General features: G+C 37.6%; 1 protein-coding gene across 5 annotated transcripts in view; it reads right to left on the reverse strand.

The window, feature by feature from the left end:
• SFMBT1 (Scm like with four mbt domains 1) overlaps positions 1-20,100 on the reverse strand; it is a 142,849-nt gene that overhangs the window by 9,148 nt on the left and 113,601 nt on the right. For all 5 annotated transcript variants that reach the window (XM_063114064.1, XM_063114065.1, XM_063114067.1 and 2 more), the window contains 11 exons: positions 19,200-19,288; positions 16,737-16,983; positions 15,982-16,076; positions 15,422-15,523; positions 13,931-14,081; positions 11,617-11,699; positions 9,109-9,235; positions 7,386-7,499; positions 5,257-5,299; positions 3,264-3,328; positions 603-742 (listed from right to left, as the gene is read on the reverse strand). In XM_063114064.1, the coding sequence (XP_062970134.1) occupies positions 603-742; positions 3,264-3,328; positions 5,257-5,299; positions 7,386-7,499; positions 9,109-9,235; positions 11,617-11,699; positions 13,931-14,081; positions 15,422-15,523; positions 15,982-16,076; positions 16,737-16,983; positions 19,200-19,288 (1,256 nt within the window). The remainder of the gene's footprint in view (positions 1-602; positions 743-3,263; positions 3,329-5,256; positions 5,300-7,385; positions 7,500-9,108; positions 9,236-11,616; positions 11,700-13,930; positions 14,082-15,421; positions 15,524-15,981; positions 16,077-16,736; positions 16,984-19,199; positions 19,289-20,100) is intronic.

The following is a 20,100-nucleotide window of genomic DNA, read 5'->3' on the forward strand; positions in this document are numbered from 1 at the left end:
TGGTCAGGGAAAAACAGGCACTATGAATTTCAAATTACTCTAGCACTTGCTCCCAAATGCTTACCCAACCATTGTACACACAGAAAATTAAATTTGTTTGGGACACTGTATAGAGAGCCAAGGCTTCTTGTGGCTGGAGAAATCCGGCCCAGAATCTCCAGCTTCCCCAGACCCTGCCTTGCCATCCTGAGGGCTAGAAGGTTCAATACATCCTCACATCTGTTAGCTGCAGTGCAACACCCTGGTGTGGAAGCACTGGAAGTCCAGCAGATATGTAGCTTTGTCATGGCTCCTAGGTTAATGCCACACAGCCTCTCAGTCACAGACTAATCTCACAGTTCACTCTTGCACAGTTCTCGTGTGGTGCCTGACAGAAGACCTTTCTACACTGACAGAGGTGTATCTGCTAAATGAAGAAATGCTTAGTGAATGTTCCCTGGGGAGCAGAAGTAATTACATGCCCAGTTCACTGTCCAATACATGAGGAAAGTTAGTAATATCTGATAAAATCTAGAGTTGTCATGTCGATGTCATGTCTATGAATGAGCCTAGGAGACTGATGTGAAATTTCCAAGTTCTTTTGCTTTAGACCAGAACCTTACCTCTCTGAGGACCAGAACACAGTTCCCAGGTCCTACACATTGAGGCAGCTCAGCGATTCTCCCTTTGTTAAGATATGGCCCTGAGAAGCAACGATGGTTGAAATAGATCTTTGGACAGCAATATTTTCCATTAATCATAACTGGGAAATGAAGAGAAACAAATAATTAGAAAAGTCATTCACTAACCCATGTTTCCAAAGCTGAATTACTGGGGGAAATCTACCAAGCATATACACCATCACATAAAGTTCAGAATTACATATTTTGAAGCTTAACATGTTGTCTGAGAATGCTATTGAAATACCTTATACTTACCTTATAGTTACTTACAGAGTTTATTTCTCTCTGAAATCAATGTCCTGAATTATATGCCAATTAACTCCAGAGTTAATGCAACTTTTTCCTAGAGCCCCATGCTGCTATCAATAAAGAAAGTGGAGGAACTACTTCAAGAACCCATGATGATCCCCAACGATCAATGATTTCTCTCCTAGGTCTTCAAACACCAACGATTCAGTAATCTATTCTGGAATATTTCTAGAGATTGATGGTGAATGTTATTGAGAACTACAGTGTGTTTCCTTAAAACCACCAAACTAACATGCTGGCAGCCTCTGATGCTGTGGGAGCTCTCCCATCTCTGGGATTTCTCAGAGGGCTAAAAGTATGCTGTGACCAAGTCTCTCAATTCTTTTTGTACTATGAGGTGTAACTTGGCCTAGGAACCTTTTCTTCAACTATTTTTCTATATGAATACTATATTTCAATGTAATGGTTTTCTACAAATCCCTTCACTGTGTTTGGCATTTCAGCTATTGAATGTAAAAAATTCGAAAACACTAAAATATCTTCATTTTGATAGAAAGCAGAAAGAGGTTTGTTTGTTTGTTTGTTTGTTTATTAAAAGATGACTGGTAAGGGGATCTTAACCCTTCGCTTGGTGTTGTCAGCACCACGCTCAGCCAGTGAGCTAACCGGCCATCCCTATATAGGATCCGAACCCGTGGCCTTGGTGTTATCAGCACCGCACTCTCCCAAGTGAGCCACGGGCCGGCCCAGAAAGAGGTTTTTCTGATGGATACTGCCTATTAATCCAATGTTAAGGAAAGGAGACGTGTGCACACTGCCCACTGTCAATAGGACCCTAAAGTTCATGTTCTCTCATTAATTAAGAATGTAGTCTTGGGGCCAGCTGGTTAGCTCAGTTGGTTAGAATTCAGCCTTATAACACCAAGGTCATGGGTTCAGATCCCCTTCCCAGCCAGCCACAATTAAAAAAAAAAAAAAAAAATGTAGTCTTGGCACAGTGGTCAGCATGTCAGCACCCACTTTTCCATTTTAATGCTGCCACCCAGATCCCCCTCTTCAGGATTAAGGCACTCATGCCCCTGCTGCTGGAAATATTGGCAGTTTACAGTGCTCACTTGTAGGTCTATCTTAGAATTGCTCTGAGCCAGGGACTGCCCTCAGTCAGAGAGAGCCACCTTGCCCAAAGTCCCACCCCTTGTGAGGTGGGAAGGGAGCAGCAGCCCACTTCCAATAACTGGTCAATAAGGGGTGACCACCATGCCTAAATTAGGGACAACTCTGAGTGGCTATATCAGCTCCAAGGCTCCTTGTTAAGACTAGAAGAAACTTCTGTTGTGACTGCATTGTGGTTCAACTTCTCTCTCTGCCCAATCCCACTTCCTTTACTCCTTCCAGGAGCTGTTCCCCAAAACACTCCCCAATGAAACTCTTACATGCAAATACCGAAGTCTCAGACTGTTTTCCAGGAAGCCTGACCTATGATAAAACCCAAACCAAAAAGCCCTGGCTGAGGTCATGTAGGAGATACTAATGTCTTTATTATGTAGTTTCAGTAAGCATTAGAATAGCCAGCAATGCATCAGAAAGAAGAAGCTACACAGCTCTGATCCTCTGTATAAATGATGTCATGAAAAGATAGTGGATGGAAGAGACGAAAGAGCAGGTTTTGAACTTGACAAAGATTTGAGTTCTGATTCTGGCCCTTCTACTTATAAGCTATATGGCCTCTCTGAACCGTGGTTTCTTTTCTAGGCATTTAGTAAGTCTCATCTGAATGCCCAATCTGTGCTAGAATACACACAGCATTATACAACAAGCACAGGGGAAGTCAAGAGTAGTTCCACAGAGACCTCTGGACAAAAGGCTTGAACCTCCAAGCAAGGATCCTTGTCTCGTTTATCAGGCATTGCCTTTGGGACAATCTGTTTTTCCAGTGCTTTATTTTTATAATTGTGAAATTTATATACAAAATGTGCATATGATAAAAAGGGTTTAAAAAAGAATAAACCCCACCTCTCAACCACCCACCTTAAAAAAGAGCACTGCCTGGAAAGCCTCAGGTTCTTTACCTAAAGTCAGGGGTGTTAATATCAACCTCCAGAGCCTCTGACACACAACAGGTGATCAGCAAAGAATAGCTACAATTATCAGAAATGGGCAAAAATATCAGCCTAGAGATGATTATTAAACTAAATACATCATAGACAGTTAGAACTCTGAGGTATACAATTAAGAGACTCCTCTATGAAGCCACATCCTATAAATCAAGTGTATTGTTTAAGTTATTTTCAGATGTAGCCCATTAAAAGAAACTAAGGGTCCTCTTTTCCATAAGATTACATACAATTATACCTGAGTCTATGGAGTTCAGCTCCTGATTCTTCAGGCCCTCATGGACAGTCCTTGAGGATGGTACTCTGGGTCAAGAAAAGACAGCAAAATGGTGAGATAATCCTTAAGATAAGTGTGAGGGTTAGTTTCCTTCAAATCTAAGAAGAAAGAAAATGTGGCAGGCTGCAAAATTTATAATGGAAGATATTTCTTTGATCATACTTTTTTTTTTTTTTTTTTTTAAACTAGCACCTGCTTTTAAAACTATGTACAGTTGGGCTGGCAGATTAGCTCGGTTGATTAGAGCATGGCGCTGATAACACCAAGATCTGGGGTTCCATCCTTGTAGTGGGCAGCCACACCCGTCCCCAAAATTTATTAATTAAAACTATGTACAGGGTCTAATGAGCCAATGGACAGTCTACAGAGAGCAGTGTGATGCTGTATGTTCAAACAAACTTTCCTTCCATTCATGTGAGCAAGAAATTACACAATTTCTTGTGGGATTCTTAAACCACAAGTAAACTATTCATTTTTTCAACTGTCACAGATCAGAAACATTTCTTACACAGGGTCTATTTTCTGCTTTCATCAGTTTCAAAATTAAAGACTAATTATGTTATTTTAAAAGCCCAGAGACTTATTCTGTATGCAGCAATCACTAAAAGATTGCTGGAATGCAATCTTGGAATGCTTCTTGACTAAAGCTTTGGATCAGTCTTGACAACTAAGTCAAGGAAAAATCCAAGGTCAGGTTTTTGTCATTGTTATCTCACTTCTCTACCAGGGATAAAATTCTATGGCCTTTCTCTCCACTTCTACTATCAGTTCCATTACCCACATAGCTACAAAGGCCGTTATAAATTATACATAAGGTAGTTATAAAATATGCTATAGATAGAACTGTCCCCGCAAAATTCGTATGTTGGAGCCCTAACCCTCAATGTAACTGGAATTGGAGATAGGGCTTTTGGGAGGTAATTAAGATTAAATGAGGTCATCAGGGTAGAGCCCTAATCTGACAGGACTGGTTGCCTTATAAGAAGAGAAAGAGAAAGAGAGATAAAGAGGAAGAGAGAGAGAGTGAGAGATAGGCAGATAGATATCTCCACCATGTGAGGACACAGCCAAAAGGAGACATCTGTAAGCCAGGAGGAGAGCCACCAGGAACCAACTCAACTGGCACCTTGATCTCGGAATTCCAGCCTCCAAAATGTGAAAAAATAAATTTCTGTGGTTTAAGCCACCCAGTCTGTGAAACTTTGTTACGAAAGCCTGAGAAGACTAATATATAATTCAAAACCCAATGTTTAAAAACACACATATACACACATACATTTTTGCATTTTTAAAGATTTAAGGTACCACAAATTAAGTGCTTCTCAGAAGTTGTGTGTGATGATATGCTACAATGAGTTTCTTGATGGGCACAAAGTCACTCCTTTGAGTGTATCTTTTCTTTTTTTTTTTTTAAAGATGACCAGTAAGGGGATCTCAACCCTTGGCTTGGTGTTGTCAGCACCACGCTCAGCCAGTGAGCAAACCGGCCATCCGTATATAGGATCTGAACCCGTGGCCTTGGTGTTATCAGCACCGCACTCTACCAAGTGAGCCACGGGCCAGCCTGTGTCTTTTCTTTTAGAGCTGTTGTCTCCCTCAAGTTTTTTTCCACTGTGACAAATCATTTCCCGATTTACAATATTTGCTCTTCGTTAACAAATGCCAGCAGGGGACTGTTCCTTTTTTTCATTCAAATGACTTCAGGCTCTAAAAGCCAAAGAAATCTCAATTTGGGGAATATCTTTAGAATGCATTTTACCCTTTTGTATATAATGTCATTTTAGAAAATGCATATATTGTAAGGAAAAGTATATAAACTATGGAAAGTTGAATTAAAAGATTATGCTTCTATCTGAGAAAATAACATGATATATGCTCTGAAATAATTAATTCTTTTTCTAGAGAGTCTAACTTTCAAATGTCAACTGTTCAGACATACTATTACATTACTTACTGTTTTTCTGGTTGAACTACTGCAATTTTCCTCTGTTTATGTACTGTAAAGAAGAAAAAATATATAAATGCCAAGAAAAATAAAAGACAAAGGAAAAATTCTAAGCTTATACTAGCATATTTAAAACCTGGTTCTGTGTATATAAAACTGGCAAGTATTAAAAATTAGTGTATCTGAATATCTAGACTAAGGCACATTTTCTGGGTAGGGATCTTCATACAAAGAGCAAAAATAATATTTTCAAGGCTTCTAGGATCAATCAACTCCTACAAATATTTTCTAAACAAAGACAGATATTCAAAAGAAAAGCTGATTTGACAAGGGTGTCAAGACCATTCAATGGGAAAAGGACAGTCTTCAACCAACAGTGCTGGGAAAACTGAATATCCACATGAATGAAGTTGAACCCTTACCTTACATCATGTATAAAAATTAACTCAAAATGGATCAAAGATCTAAATGTAAGAGCTAAAACTATAAAACTCTTAGTGTGGTGCTGATAAAACTATAAAACTCTTAAAGAAAAACATGGGAGAAAATCTTCATAATATTGGATTAGCCAATGACTTTTCAACATATGACTCAGCAATTCCACTCCTGGGTATATACCTAAGAGAAATGAAAACATATGTCCACATAAAAACCTGTACACCAGCATTTATAGGAGCATTATTCATAATAGTCAAAGAATGAAACAACCCAAATGTCTTATCAACTGACAAATGCGTAAACAAAATGTGGTATGTCCATACAATAAAATATTATTCGGCTATTGCAGTAGATTGAATTATGCCCACCCAAAACTCACTGAAGCTTAAATTGTGTCCCCCAAGTTTTATGTATTAGAAACTTGGCCCCCACTGTGACTGTTAAGAGGGTGGGAAATCCTATTACGGTAATTGAAAGGTGGAGCCTTGAAGAGGAGATTAGATTGCAGGGCCAGGCTGTAGTGAATGGATTAAAAATGGTGGCCAGGGGTGTGGTTCTGAGGGTTTTAAATGAGAGAAGAGAGTCTGTCTTTCTCTCTCTGCTTTTTCTGCTTCCACCATCTTGCAACGTGAGACCCCTGGGTCACTATCACCACCACCAGATGGACTTTGGACTTCTCAGGCTCAGAAACTGTAAGCAATAAATTTCATTTTCTCTATAAATCACCCAGTTTCAGATATTTTGTTATAAGCAACAGAAACAGACTAATACAGCTATATAAAGGAATAAAGTACTAATATATACTACAAACATGGATGGACTCTGAGGTGAGGTGTAACTTTCAAGATTAGGTTACAAAGACTCTGGCTTCCATCTTGTTCAAACTCTCTTGCTCTCTATCTTCCTTAATCTGATAAAAGCTAGTTGCCATGCTGTAAGCTATCCTGTGGAGAGGCCCATGAGACATGGAACTAAGGGTGTCCTCCAGTCGACAGCCAGCAAGGAGTTAAGGCCCTCAGTCCAACAGCCCTGCTGTGGTCTGAACATTCATGACCCCCAAAATTCATATTGAAAACAAATCACCAATGTGTTGGTGTCAGGAGGTATGGCTTTTGGAAGGTGATTAGATCATGAGGGCATGGCCCTCATGATTAGGATTAGTGCCCTTATCAAAAAGACTCCAGAGACCTAGAAATTTGTTTCAGCATGTGAGGACACAGTGAGATGGTACCATCTTAAACCAGGAAACAGGTCCTCGCCAAACACTGAATCTGCTGACACCTTGATCTTGGACTTTCCAGCCTATGGAACTATAAGAAACAAATTTCTATTATTTATAGATTACCCAGTCTATGGTATTTTGTTATAGCAGCCAGAATAAACTAAGACACTTGCCAATAATCATCTGAGTAAACTTGGGAACAAATCCTCCCCTGGTTGGGCCTGGAGATGACTACAGTCCTGGCTAACACCTTGATTGCAGCCTGTGAGAGACTCAGATCCAGAGGACTCACCTAAGTTGTACCCAGATCCCACAGAAACTAAGAGATGATAAATGTTTGTTTCAAGAAGTAATTTCCTATGCAGGAATGGATAGCCAGAAAGTCATTTTGTTTTTCTCTGAAATTCATCCTAATTGGTAGTAGCCACACAACAAAATATTTAACAATCAACACTCTGACCCAGAAATAGACAGATACCTCGTGCTCGGCGAGGAGTGCTAAGGGGGTGGCCGTTGGTTTCACACCAGCCCAAAGGAAATATATCCATGGATTCCACACTCACAATACATTCGGGTATAGGCTTCTTAGAACCTGTTTAGATTTTTTAAAAAACAACTTTTTTAGACCATTAAATAACCTTGTTTATAAAATACTTTCTAGACAATGTTCTACTGTTGCAATAATACAGACATAAGTCTCTTGAGCAAGTATTTTTTACACAAAGTCATACTTTTTCATGCATGATAAACATTACGAAAAAAAGGAAACTGTCCCCATACATAATTACGTAAGATCCAAAACAGGTAGTGAATATACAGGGTGACCCTTAGCTAGGGAATAGCAAAGAAGCAACTAGAACTACCACTGGTATCATTCAGATGGTTAATAAATTGTGGAATATACTATAAAGCAAATGTACTTCACAGGGCCTGGTTTTCCAAAGCCTTGCCATTTCAAATATTGACCTTGCAAAGACAGGAAATTTCCCTCAGGGTATAAGTCTCTGGTTTAAGATAAAGATTTGTGGCACAGCAAGGTTGCTGGCTCAAAGACAGACTAGTTACTGATTGTTATGTAAAGATACTGAAAATTGCTGTTAAGAAGGAATGTTTGCTAAGATCAAACTGTTGTTGATAGGACCACTTAATTGCCTTACTGGAATGTCATCTGGCTTATTTCACTGAAAGTTACCAGCCTATACTGTTAAACTATAACCCCACCTATGTCTCTTCCTGTAACTTCCTGGTCTGGAAAATAAATGCAGGAAGAGAACCCCAATTTGGCGTTAATATCCCAAGGAAGGGATGGCTCTTGTTTGAGCATCCCAAAAGGAGATTAACCACTTCGGGGCCTCTCACTGCTCAGTAGAGATGGGCTTTGAGTAATCCTTGGCATCTCCGTCACCCAGGGGAAGTGGGGTGACAAATCCGTGGGGGGCAAAGCAACACAAAGCAACAATAAATATCATAGTTAATTCCTTGAAATAATTGGAAACTGAAAGGCAAGAATGACAGTTCTGCTTGATGAGAATATCTGGTACTCCAGGAATAAGTCAGACAGTAGAATGGTGAATTCAAATCACAAAGTGATTTGGCAGGTTGCTTAGCAGGCGTTGCATAAAAGTCTACATTTAATTGTCCTTGAAATCTGTGTTAAATGCCAATTCAACAAATCAGAAACAGCAGGTACCTTCTCAGAGTATATTTAGCAGCAGGGTATAAACTTGGGATATATGCAGTAATTGCAGCATTGAGTACTAACAAAGTGCCTTCCATCCACAAACCTGAACAATCATTGAATATTACTTTTATCATAATATATTATTATTTCTACTTTATATACTATTTGCTTCTATTGGTCTGAGGCACCCAAAATATTCTCTCTTCAATAAACTAGGCATTAATGCTCATGCTCATATAATTTGGTCACATCAAAATATAAGCTATATGACTTATCCCCTTAAAGAAAATAGAGGACTCTATAAGAAAGGTTTTTTATTCACATCCATTTCCTACAATTTGAAAGCCAAGGACAGGAAAATAAATTTTCAGCTTAGAAGCATGTATTTCAAATTAGAAGTCTCTGAACAAGATCTGTATTTAACTAATCCATTATGTTTAATAAGCCACATTACAGGAGTAAACAGGAAGAGCAAAGGACAGTGATCACAGGAAGCCTTTTCAGGAGTGCTGGTGCTCACCCTCCAGCTGGAGCCACAGGTAGGAGCCTCGTACTGCCGTAACAGTGGCAATGCACACTTCTTCGGGGAGAAGAGGGTTCACAGCCTCAAGCTTCATGTTCTCCTTAAATTCATGCTGAGAAATTGACTAGAAAATGAATGAATCAGATCCATTTACTGGATTAACACTCAGAATTAACTCGTGCTCACCTGGAAGACCCTTTCAAGTAGTGTTTAATCCCTAGGTTCACCTTAAAGCTATAAATTTATCTTGCTTTGTTTTGTTTTTTAACGAAGCAGAGGGAAAACGTCTGCCTTTCTTGGTGGTACAGGCAGTACAGTCTTTGAGGTCAGATATTCCTGCATCATTGCTACCTGTATGACCTTGCTCAAGCTGTGTAATCTCTTTTTGCCTCAGTTTCCTCACATGTCAGATGAAGTTGAGAATACCTATTAAAAATAAAGAACTATTCAGAGAAGAGAAATAGTTCCAGAAAATAAAAATAAAAAACATGATATCAAAAATTAAAAACCCAAAAGAATGGTTGAAAGATAAAGTTTAGGAAATCTTCCAGAAAGCAAAACGAAAAGAAAAAGAGAAAAAGGTACAAAAAGTAGAGGTTTGGTCCAAAGGGCCAATATCAAATAATAAATAAATAAATTCCAGAAAGAAATAAGAGAGAAAACGGAAGGAAGAAAAATCAAAGAAGTGATTCAAGAAAATTTCCCAGCACAGAAAGGCATGAGTGACCAGAGAGAAAGTGGCCACTGAGAACCCAGCACAATGGATGAAAACAGGGCCACATCAAGGCTCTTCACTGTGAAAAATGGTGACAAAAAGAGTTTATAACCTTCCAGAGAGGAAAAAAAGGCAGGTCACTTTTTTAGATAAAGACTAGGAATGGCTTTCAACTTCTCAACAGCAATGCTAGAAGGCAGAAAACAAGTGAGTGATGTTTTCAAAATGCTCAAGTAAAGTAACTCCCAATGTAAAATTCCATATTGGGCCAAACTATGAATCTAGTTACTAGAGTGAAGACATTTTCAAATACAGATGCTCCTTGACTTACAATGGGGTTGGTCCCAATAAACTCATCATAAGTTGAAAATAGTATAAGCTAAAAATGCATTTAATACACCTGGCCTAAGGAACCTCACAGCTTAGCCTAGCTATCTTAAACGTGCTCAGAACACATATTAGACTACAGATGGCAAAATCATCTAAGACAATGTTTTGAATATCTCAAAGTGTTGAATATCTCATGTAATTTATTGAATACTGTACTGAAAATTGAAAAACAGAATGGTTGTACGGTATGGTTTCTACTGAATGCATACCACTTTTCATACCATTGTAAAGTCAAAAATCATAAGTCAAACTACAGTCGAGGACTATCTGCACACAGTGTCTACAAAAATTTACCTCCCTTGCACTCTGATTCAGGAAGCTACTGAGAGACAGGCTCCATCAAAACAAGGGAGCAAACCAAAAAACAGGAGGCCATGAGATATACAAAACAGGGGACCCCAAATCATAAGAAAAGGGAGAGGGCAATTCTCTGGGTGATTCTAAAGGGCAGTTGCATGATTAAAACTACATGGCAAGCCTAGAGAGCAACCCATCCAGGCAGAGTAGGAAGGATGTCTCTACAAAAAATAATAGGAATGACAAATTTCCTGATGTGATTGCCTTTGTGGAAATAGTAATGAGAAGTTACTGGAAGGTTAAGAAGAACTAACAACAGATACAAAGAAATTAAGCAAATGAAAAACAAGGCAATCATTAACTTGAAGACAACTAAAAACAGAAAATAATCATAAAATACTACAGTATTCAGCTGTGGATAATCTTTTAATGCATATACCAATGTAAAAACTCAATTCAGATTTAACCAAAAATTGAAATATACTCTAAAGGAAGAGTAAGACAGAGGGGAAAGGTAATGTAAAATAGCTAAATGCTTATTTACCATAATATAGAACCAACAGACGTGTCTAAAATTGACTCAAAAAGTAGCATATTATTTTGCAAATGAAGAAGTATAGATACCAGAATTACAGTGAGAAGAACAGGAAGTGACTATTTCTGGGCAAGGAGACCATGGAAAGGGATAGGGCAGGGACGATTGTTTTACGTTCTAAGCCTTTTCGTGCTATTTGTTTTTTTTAAACCACATTCATGTATTATTTGGATAAAAGTATTTTTAAATAAGCTTAACAATTTTTCTCCACTTAATATTTCAATTTTTTCATATTACTGAACCATCAAAAATAATTATGAAATAAAATTTCAAATTCACATAATTTTAGCTAAGAAAAAATGAAACCAATAAACTTGCAAAACTAACTTAATTAGCAAATTAACTAACTTCTGCAGTAAATGTATTTTTCTTAGGACCATTTTATTACCATCAACAAGGTGTTATCTGGGTTGAGTGAGATAATTAACTCCAGATTAATAATCATAAAAAGCAAGGGAAGCACAGCAGTCACTACAGCTCTGAAGCAGTGGCCATGAGGGGTTCTCACCGGAGGGAAGCACTTCTGGGGAGCAGCTTCAGCACCACACTGTTTGAGGTAGTCGGCCCAATCAAAGTCCTGGCTTGGGTAGCCTAGGTGGGAACAAAGGAACAATGATTCACACCACATATGCTTGCCTGGCTTTACCACTCTGCCAGGTGTCTACCCACAACTTCCAATGTTGCTCATTTGAGGATTTTGATTTAGAGAGGGGGAAAAACACTCTATAAATCCAAAGCATTGTTAATTTTCTAAAATAGAGCAACTCTGGCCAACTATAACACCACAATGAAATTCTTTGGACAAATCTTAAAACTTTGAAATTCCAAACTAGGCATTTATTTTGAGCAATATTTTACATGATTACTTGCTGGCAATTTACCAAAAGGATTTAAGACAGTTATGACTGGATTCAATTTGTACATGTAAATCCAGTCTTATTATCAGTTTTACTAGGACTTAGGCTCTGATGGAAAAGAAACAGCAAATAGTACAATTTAGTCAGAGAAGAATTTTTTCTTTGATAAAGCTATTTCCTTAAACATGTCTTAGCTACTACTGATACAATGCTTTCAGCACTGTTTTCAGATTCACGTGCTATAGAATCTCAATGCTCTTTTATAACCTGAATCATGAATTCATTTCAGAAAAAAAATTGAGCTTAACTCCTCACTTAACTCTACAAAGGTTAGAAGCATCTCCAATCTGATGCCTTGACTCTGCACCATCTGTGTGCAAGGAGCTGGGCGGAGCCCAACTGCCTGCTGTGCCAGAGTTGCTCTCTGCTCTCTGCCTACACAGAGCTTAATATCTCACAAATATCTACTTAAGACTATGCCCTTCTACAGCCAAACAGCCCCTGCAATCACCTTGCCCGCCCAACTGCAAATGGTACCACGTTCTCCCTTTGCCCCCAACAATATCTTGACAGTACATTTTCTACCATTTTCAATTATATAATCTACCTTCTCTATATCTATAAAGACAGTTGATTTGTCTGTGACAATGATGAAAGTTCCAATTTCTTTAATAATTGGTTTTTCCTTTACACATAAAGGTGGCAAGCAGGATAAAGAATTTGGGATGTCCAGAGCCTTCCTGCAAATCAAGAATGTCCTCCTGTAGGTATTCCACACTACACCCTCCCACCAGGCACCCTATACTTTGTTCAGGGATAAAGAACCTGGGAAGTTCTGTTAGTGTTTCTGTCCCTTGAAGGGACTGAGTTGTACTCATTTTTGTCTCCCCAGTGATAAGCTCAATGCCTAGCTCATAGCAAACATTCCATAAATGTTTGTTGGATGAATGAAGACTGAATGCAGGGCAAAAGGTTCTGAGTTCATGACCCTTGTTAACACAAAAGAGTACTTCCAGCCCAGTATTCCAGCAGTCACCATTTAGAAAGTCAAGCTGTGTTTCACCAAAAGCCTACTAATAAAGTATACATAGACCACCAATCAAATGGTCTCATTTGCTGATATAAAAAAATCAGATAAACACCTTAAATTTTCTAGATATTCTAACTTAAAAAAATGTTTAATTTCAGTAAAGCTCAACTAAATCATATTAAGAGCCTTGATTAAAATGTCAATTAAGAGCCTTGATTAAAATGTCAAAAATTGGGCCGACCCCGTGGTGCACTCAGGAGAGTGCGGTGCTCGGAGCGCAGCAGCACTCCTGCCGCGGGTTTGGATCCTATATAGGGATGGCTGGTGCGCTCACTGGGCCGGACCCGTCACAAAAACGACTAAAAAAAAAAAAAAAAAAAATGTCAAAGATTATATTTTACAGAGTTGCAAACAACAGGAAAATAAGCTGTTAATTTCCTACCTACAGCCTAAATCATACTCTTGACTATAAACTGCCTTCTGAAGAGTCTCCTTCAATGATAAGGCCCAGACACTTTAAAATTATCAATAATCTACCTTCTAGCTCTGGCCCTAACGCCTCTTCTCACAAGGCAGTTCCCAACGCTCACTGTGCATCCTAGCCCACTCCTCTGTCCCCTCCCAACAGACACAATATAGAGCCAGCACAGAACCCAGGTGTGAATCTGGCTTTCCAGGTGGTGATGAAGATACAGGTGTCAAAGTATGAGGACAGAACACACTCCATTTAACAGTTTTTTAGTTTGATTTATAATTTTCAAGTATGTAAATACGTATGGAATTTAGACCTTCATTTATACTTATCTCAATTCCAAAAATTTAGGGACAGGCTGGGGCATGAAGAGAGACACAAATGATCTAGGCAGTAGGATCTGACACACCTCATTTCAAGAAAAAGCTCCTAAGGAATAACCCAGAAGACAGTGAATGTGGACCTGGAGGGGGGCTGATGTTTAGGCCATTCTTCAGACTCCACTGCACAGGGAAGATGCCAGGACTGTCAACATGGCACACAAAGGATCTCCGCACGTGGTCCTCTGGTCGCAAGTCATCCATTTCTACCAGAAAGTACTTCTCATCAAAAACCTGTACATGCAATTAACAGATAAATTAGACAAATGGTCTTATATGTAAGTATATGTGTGTGTACATATATATATTCACGTACATGTATAGATGAGTTTTTCCCTTGGTACAGCCAAACATATTATAAAAGTTCAGTCATATTAGGTATTAAAAATACTAAACACTCAATGAATGTTAGCTCTGTTAGACACTGTTTTAATTAAATGCTCTTCATATATTAATTCAGTTTTAATCTTCCTAACAATATAATGAGGTAGGTATGATTATCAAGTCCATTTTGTAAAAGGCGAAAGATTTATACGATCTGAAGAGAAACCAGAGTGTATCAAGTCCATTTTGTAGATAAGGAATATGAACTTAAAGAGAGGTTAAATAACTTGCCCCAGGTTTACACAGCCAGGAAAAAGCAGAACCTGAATTCAAACCCAAGTAGTTGGGCTCCAAACAAAATTGAATATAAGCTTAGTGAGGAGTCAACTACACTAGTATATTAGTTTTTCAGATCCTAGCCCAGTTTCAAATGCCAAAGAGAAGACTTTATGAGCCCCCTTTGGCTCTTTACCATTCCACATCCCCTCAGACTCCAGATAGGGCCTTCCTGGCCCCACCTGCAGGTTCAGAATCTCTCCCTGATCTGAGAATAATCTTCATCCAACACAATGAAAATTTAAATCTTAACAGGTCAGACAATTCAGCACCCAAGTGACTATTCCTCTAATCACACTCCACTTTGGGTTCTACTTTCAGTAAAAGGGCTTTTGCTCTAGTCCTAAACTGAAATCCTCTCCCTTCTGCTTCAGTTGTAGTACTAAGTAACTGGGCCTTGACAAGCTATTCTTATGGTTATTCCTAACAAGAACCTTACTTTTGTCCGCCTTCCAAAAGATCAAAGTCTGAATCTGGAAAAAATGACTGCAGCCATCCTACTGCCAGATCTTGTGACACTAACTGCCTGTTCCCACACACCTACTCATTCTAAAAAGCCCTGCACCTGGCTGGACACTGATGACACTACCTGCCTCCATACTTTACAGATGTCATGGCCTACTTACCAGTTAAATCTCTTCTAGTTACCTGCCCCAAAGAACGTGTGCCCCACTACTTTAGTGCCCAGGCCCTAGTCTGCTTTGGTTGGCTATGGCTACCAAGCTCTGAAAAAGGAATAAGCCACAAAGAACTGGACAATATAAATTCAAAATGTGCACAGAAGTAATTCAAGCCTCACAGCTTAAGAGGAAGAATGGGTTGGATGAATAGAGCAAAGAGATCAAAACAGTACCAATTTCCTAAACCTATCACCCTGACAGGGATTCTTACTAAGAGAGCTGTCCCCATTTTACCTTAACAACTGTAGCAGGAGAGATCCCAAAAGGAGACCCAGGGTCCAGAGCTTCCAATTTCATATTTACAGAGAATGTATGAGTGCCAATTACTTGTTTGTCCTAAAATGCAAACACCAAAAGGGAATAAATACAGGGTATTTTTGTATTAATTCTATATTCATATGTAGCTGAATACTACTCTAATTAATTAAAATAATGGAACTGTCCAGCTCTTGGTAAATCCTATAATTTTCTTCCCCAGAAAAAACTATTCTGGAAAAAAAACAAAGGAAATATTCCTACTCTCCACAGTCAGAACACAAAGGACATCCAGAGGAAAAATCAAATTTATTTTATAATAAGTTAGGGCTACGTAGTTAAGAATAGCAAAGAAAAGATTCAAACTGCTTTAAGAGTACTTGGGGAGAAAACCTAGACAACTATTAGAAGGAAATAAGGGTGATCACCATTCCAGCCTTAACATCTCCTCCCTCCTTCAGAGGCCATGGCATTCTTACTAACCACTGGGGTTATTTTACAGTTTTCACCTCCCCTATCTATCACGTTTTTGTTTTTACCTTAAATAAATAAGATGGTAATGGCTCTTCCTCCTCCTCTTTCACTTTGGCCAAAATCTCTTGCCATTCAGCTTCATTTTTCAGATGCCTGATGGCTTTAGTAAAATAAGACAGTATGCTTTAGATGATGAGAAAACCTACACACTTTTTAACTATTCTGAAAGCATTCACATAAACAAAAAAAGTCACTTTTGACTGGGAATAGGAAAGGGTTTAAACTCACTTATACCCATTTTCGTTCAAAGAACTTGTACCTTAACCTCAGTACTCTGTTCTGTTAAGGGCCTGGACAGTTAAATTTTGTGAAAATACCTATGGTAAAATAATAAGGATTGCTATAGTCCATAAAATAATATAACACAACATTCAAATTGGGGCACAAATAATAAATGCAAATTGATTGAAACAATAACTCCAGTTTTGATATTATCAGAATTTCTTTTAATCAACAATTTGCTATGAATCCATTTTGTTATATAACTATCTCAATCCCACCTAGAGAATTTTCTTATTTTGGATTGGGGCAGAAGTCTATGAGGTATATCAATATGTGAGGCAAATTCTAAAAGAAATAAAACCAAAAGAAAAATAGGCACTTAATTTAACACCACCATATAAATTCTCTTGCCATATCTCTATTATGTGAACTAACTAAGCCTTTCATAATATGCGGAATAATGAATTTTTCAGTCTCAGGTTTTAATAATAACATAACAATACAATAATTAAAAGAAAAATGTTCTATTACTCTTCACCTAATGGGGGCTGAAGCTGATATCCTTGCTGAGCCGCCCAACCAACGTGATGAAGAAATGGATCCAAGTAATACAACCAATGTTCAAAATTATCAGAACTTTCAAGTCCTTCGTAACGCAGCTTCAGCCTTCCCCCAATGTTTTCTATTACAGTAACAATCCAAGTGCTAAAAGAGTCCCGGAAAGCTTGACATTCTAGCCTGGATCCTGGAGCAATGAGATCTAAAGGATTCCTCCCATTACGGAGCTGTAGGTTAAAAAAAGTAAAATAATTAAATAAGAGAAGTTAACATAATATTTTAACATAATATTTTAAAAAGTCAAGTTCTAAATGATCCCAAACACGCCTTCATATTTTTTACCCATTTAAAAACCAGTGACATTGAATTGTCTACTATCATACAAGCCTCTTACAGTATTATTTGTAAGTGATATGAAAATGTCTATCAAAGGAAATCTACCTATAGTGCAATAAAATTATTCTAATGGATCTCTGTCTCTAGGACTAATTATTTAGTTTCATTTATTAAGAATTTTAAAAATATCATTACTTTGTTTCTGATTATAAAAGCAAATATGATCATCATTAAAGAAAAAACCAAATATAACAAAAGTCAAAGTCCCCTACTAATCCCACCTCTAAGAAAAGAACCACAATAAACACTATGGCATACTCTTTTTCTACACACAAGTCAATATCTACCTTTGCGAGTCTATCTGTGTCTTTCTCCTATTTTTTGAAAAATGGGAGCCCTGTACACTTTTTCAATTTGCTCTTAATTTAATACATCATAGATATCTTTCTATTATAGCACAAATAAATCTTCCTGGTCTTTTGAACTGTTTTGTGAAATTCTATATTATAACTGGACAATAATTTATCCAATTATACCTACTGATGGCATTTCAGTTGTTTCTGATTTTTTTATTCATTTTGTAACAATGTTCTAATGAACAAAGTAAGACCTTTTGATTACACTGATGGAAAGGAAAAGTTTAACTCTCACCATCCAGAAATATATTTTAAAAATTACAATAAAGAATGGAAAAGGAATACTCACACTTCAAAGTCATCACTTAACCATTTCTTAAAACTCAACCTTACACTTTTTTCCTAGTAAGAACTGCTCTGTGACATTTACACACCCAGATATGCCAAAAAAAAAAACCTCCCCCAAAACAACAAAAAAACATATGAACAAGTGGAGGAACACATTCACAGCTCAAAGTTCGAATGGCAGGATCATGGTCAATGCAAAATATGATATTTTATCAACTCATTTGTTAATGATTTTATCAACTCACTCAAATTTTACTGAGTATTTAGTATGTGCCAGGCCGTGGCTAAGCATAATAAAATGAGTCAGAGTATAAAAAATAAAAAAGCCTGAAACAGAGTGTTCATCAATCAAGATTTAAAAAGAATGTGAATGAATCACAGAATTAAATGTAAAAGCTAAAACTATAAAACTCTTAGAAAAAAATACAGAAATAAATCTTCTTGACCTAGAGTTAAGCAAAGCCTTCTTAGATACGATACCAAAAGCACAAACAATAAAAAAAAACATAAGTTGGACTACATCAATATGAAAAAGTTTCATGCCACAAATGATAAAAAGATAACCCACAGAATGGGAAAAAATATTTGCAAATCATCTATTTGATCCGTATTTGATTCCAAAATATATAAGGAACTCTTACAACTCAATAATAAAAAGACAAATAACTCAATTTAAAAATGGGCAAAGACATTACTCCAAAAAAGGTACATAAATGGTCATAAGCACATAAATCATGCTTAGCATCATTAACCATTAGGGAAATGCAAATCAAAATGAGACACCACTTTGCACTCACTGGATAGCTATAACCAAAAAGATAACAAGTGTTGGCAAGAATGTAGAGAAACTGGAACCTTCATAGATTGCACTTCACAGATGCTACAAAGAATGTTGCTAGTATGACAGAAAGTGACAAGATATAACTTAGAATATCATAACCAATAAATTCATTTCACAAAATCAAGATATCTATATTCATTCACGAACTCACACTAGTTTAAAACGATTACTAAAAGCAGGTAGGAAGTAGGAATATGACAGGTCCTGAGTCTTTTGAGCAAAAGAAAAAAAGGTCTCAAATCACCTGGTGTTGGAGTTATAAATGCCCACAATGAATTGGAATCAATCCCTTTTCAGTTCCATAGTAAAAGTCCCAAAAGGCCCCATTTTCCAATTGTGTAAAAGAATCTGGAAAACCGCATAATTCAGAAAATTTTTAGGCACTGAACAAGCCATCAGTTCGCAACCCCTGAGGGTGAAGTGTAAACCTCCCAATACCTATGTCTATATCTCTAGTAATAATGTTTATTTGCTTCAGAGAGGGAAATTAGCAACCAATTTTAAGACTCCTCGGAAAATTATATGGGTTTTCCACACCAATTGGGCATGCAGTAATACTCACGCCCTCTAGCAGCGGAACAGGAGGACTACATGCTCCCATCAGGGTCTGCCGCAGAAACTCATTCCAATCAGACACTTTATCTCTGAGGCCTAGATGAGGAAATAAATGACTGCTTACTCAGAATGTCAGCCACAGAACACAGAGACACTAAACCAAACAGAACACAGAGAAACTAAACCAGTGGAAATGGCTTAGAGGTACATTAGTCATTTTAAGACCTGAGAGCCTAATGTATTGCTTCTTTGAGAGTTTGAAAGACAAAACAGCACAAGAACAAAAATCCTTTCTAGATAGAGCTAATTTTTGTTTAGTTTAATGACAGTTGTACACAAAACAAAGAGAAGGGGCCCAACTATCTGTTACTATAATTTTATCCAGAAGGTACCTACTTTACTTTTTATGAAAAATTTCAAACATACATAATAGTAGAGAAAATGGTATAAAGAATCCTCATGTACCCTAGCTTCAAGAACTGTCGCCTCATGGTCAATCTGTTTCATCTAAACCAGGAGTTAGCAAACTACAATCTGTTGTATGTTTTTGTAAAGTTTTACTGGAGCACAGCTATGCCCATTTGTTTATGTAGTGTCTGTGGCTGCCTTCACACTACCAAGGTGGAGTTGGGCAGCTGTGACAGAGACCATATGACTTGTAAAGCTTAAAATATTTACAAAAGGCCCTTTACAAATAAATTGCCAACCCCTGGGCTGTATCCTCACACATTCCACCCATGCCCAACCAAGGATTATTTAGAAGACAATTCTAGATATCATATAATTTCATCCTTATACATTTCAGTATATATTTCTAAAAGAAAATAACTTTTTACATAACCACAATAAAATCATACCTTAAAAATAAAATTCCTAAATATCAAATATTCAGCCCATGTTCAAATTTA

This window comes from Cynocephalus volans, chromosome 11 (assembly GCF_027409185.1).
Source record: "Cynocephalus volans isolate mCynVol1 chromosome 11, mCynVol1.pri, whole genome shotgun sequence".
In the NCBI taxonomy this organism is placed as follows: domain Eukaryota; kingdom Metazoa; phylum Chordata; class Mammalia; order Dermoptera; family Cynocephalidae; genus Cynocephalus; species Cynocephalus volans.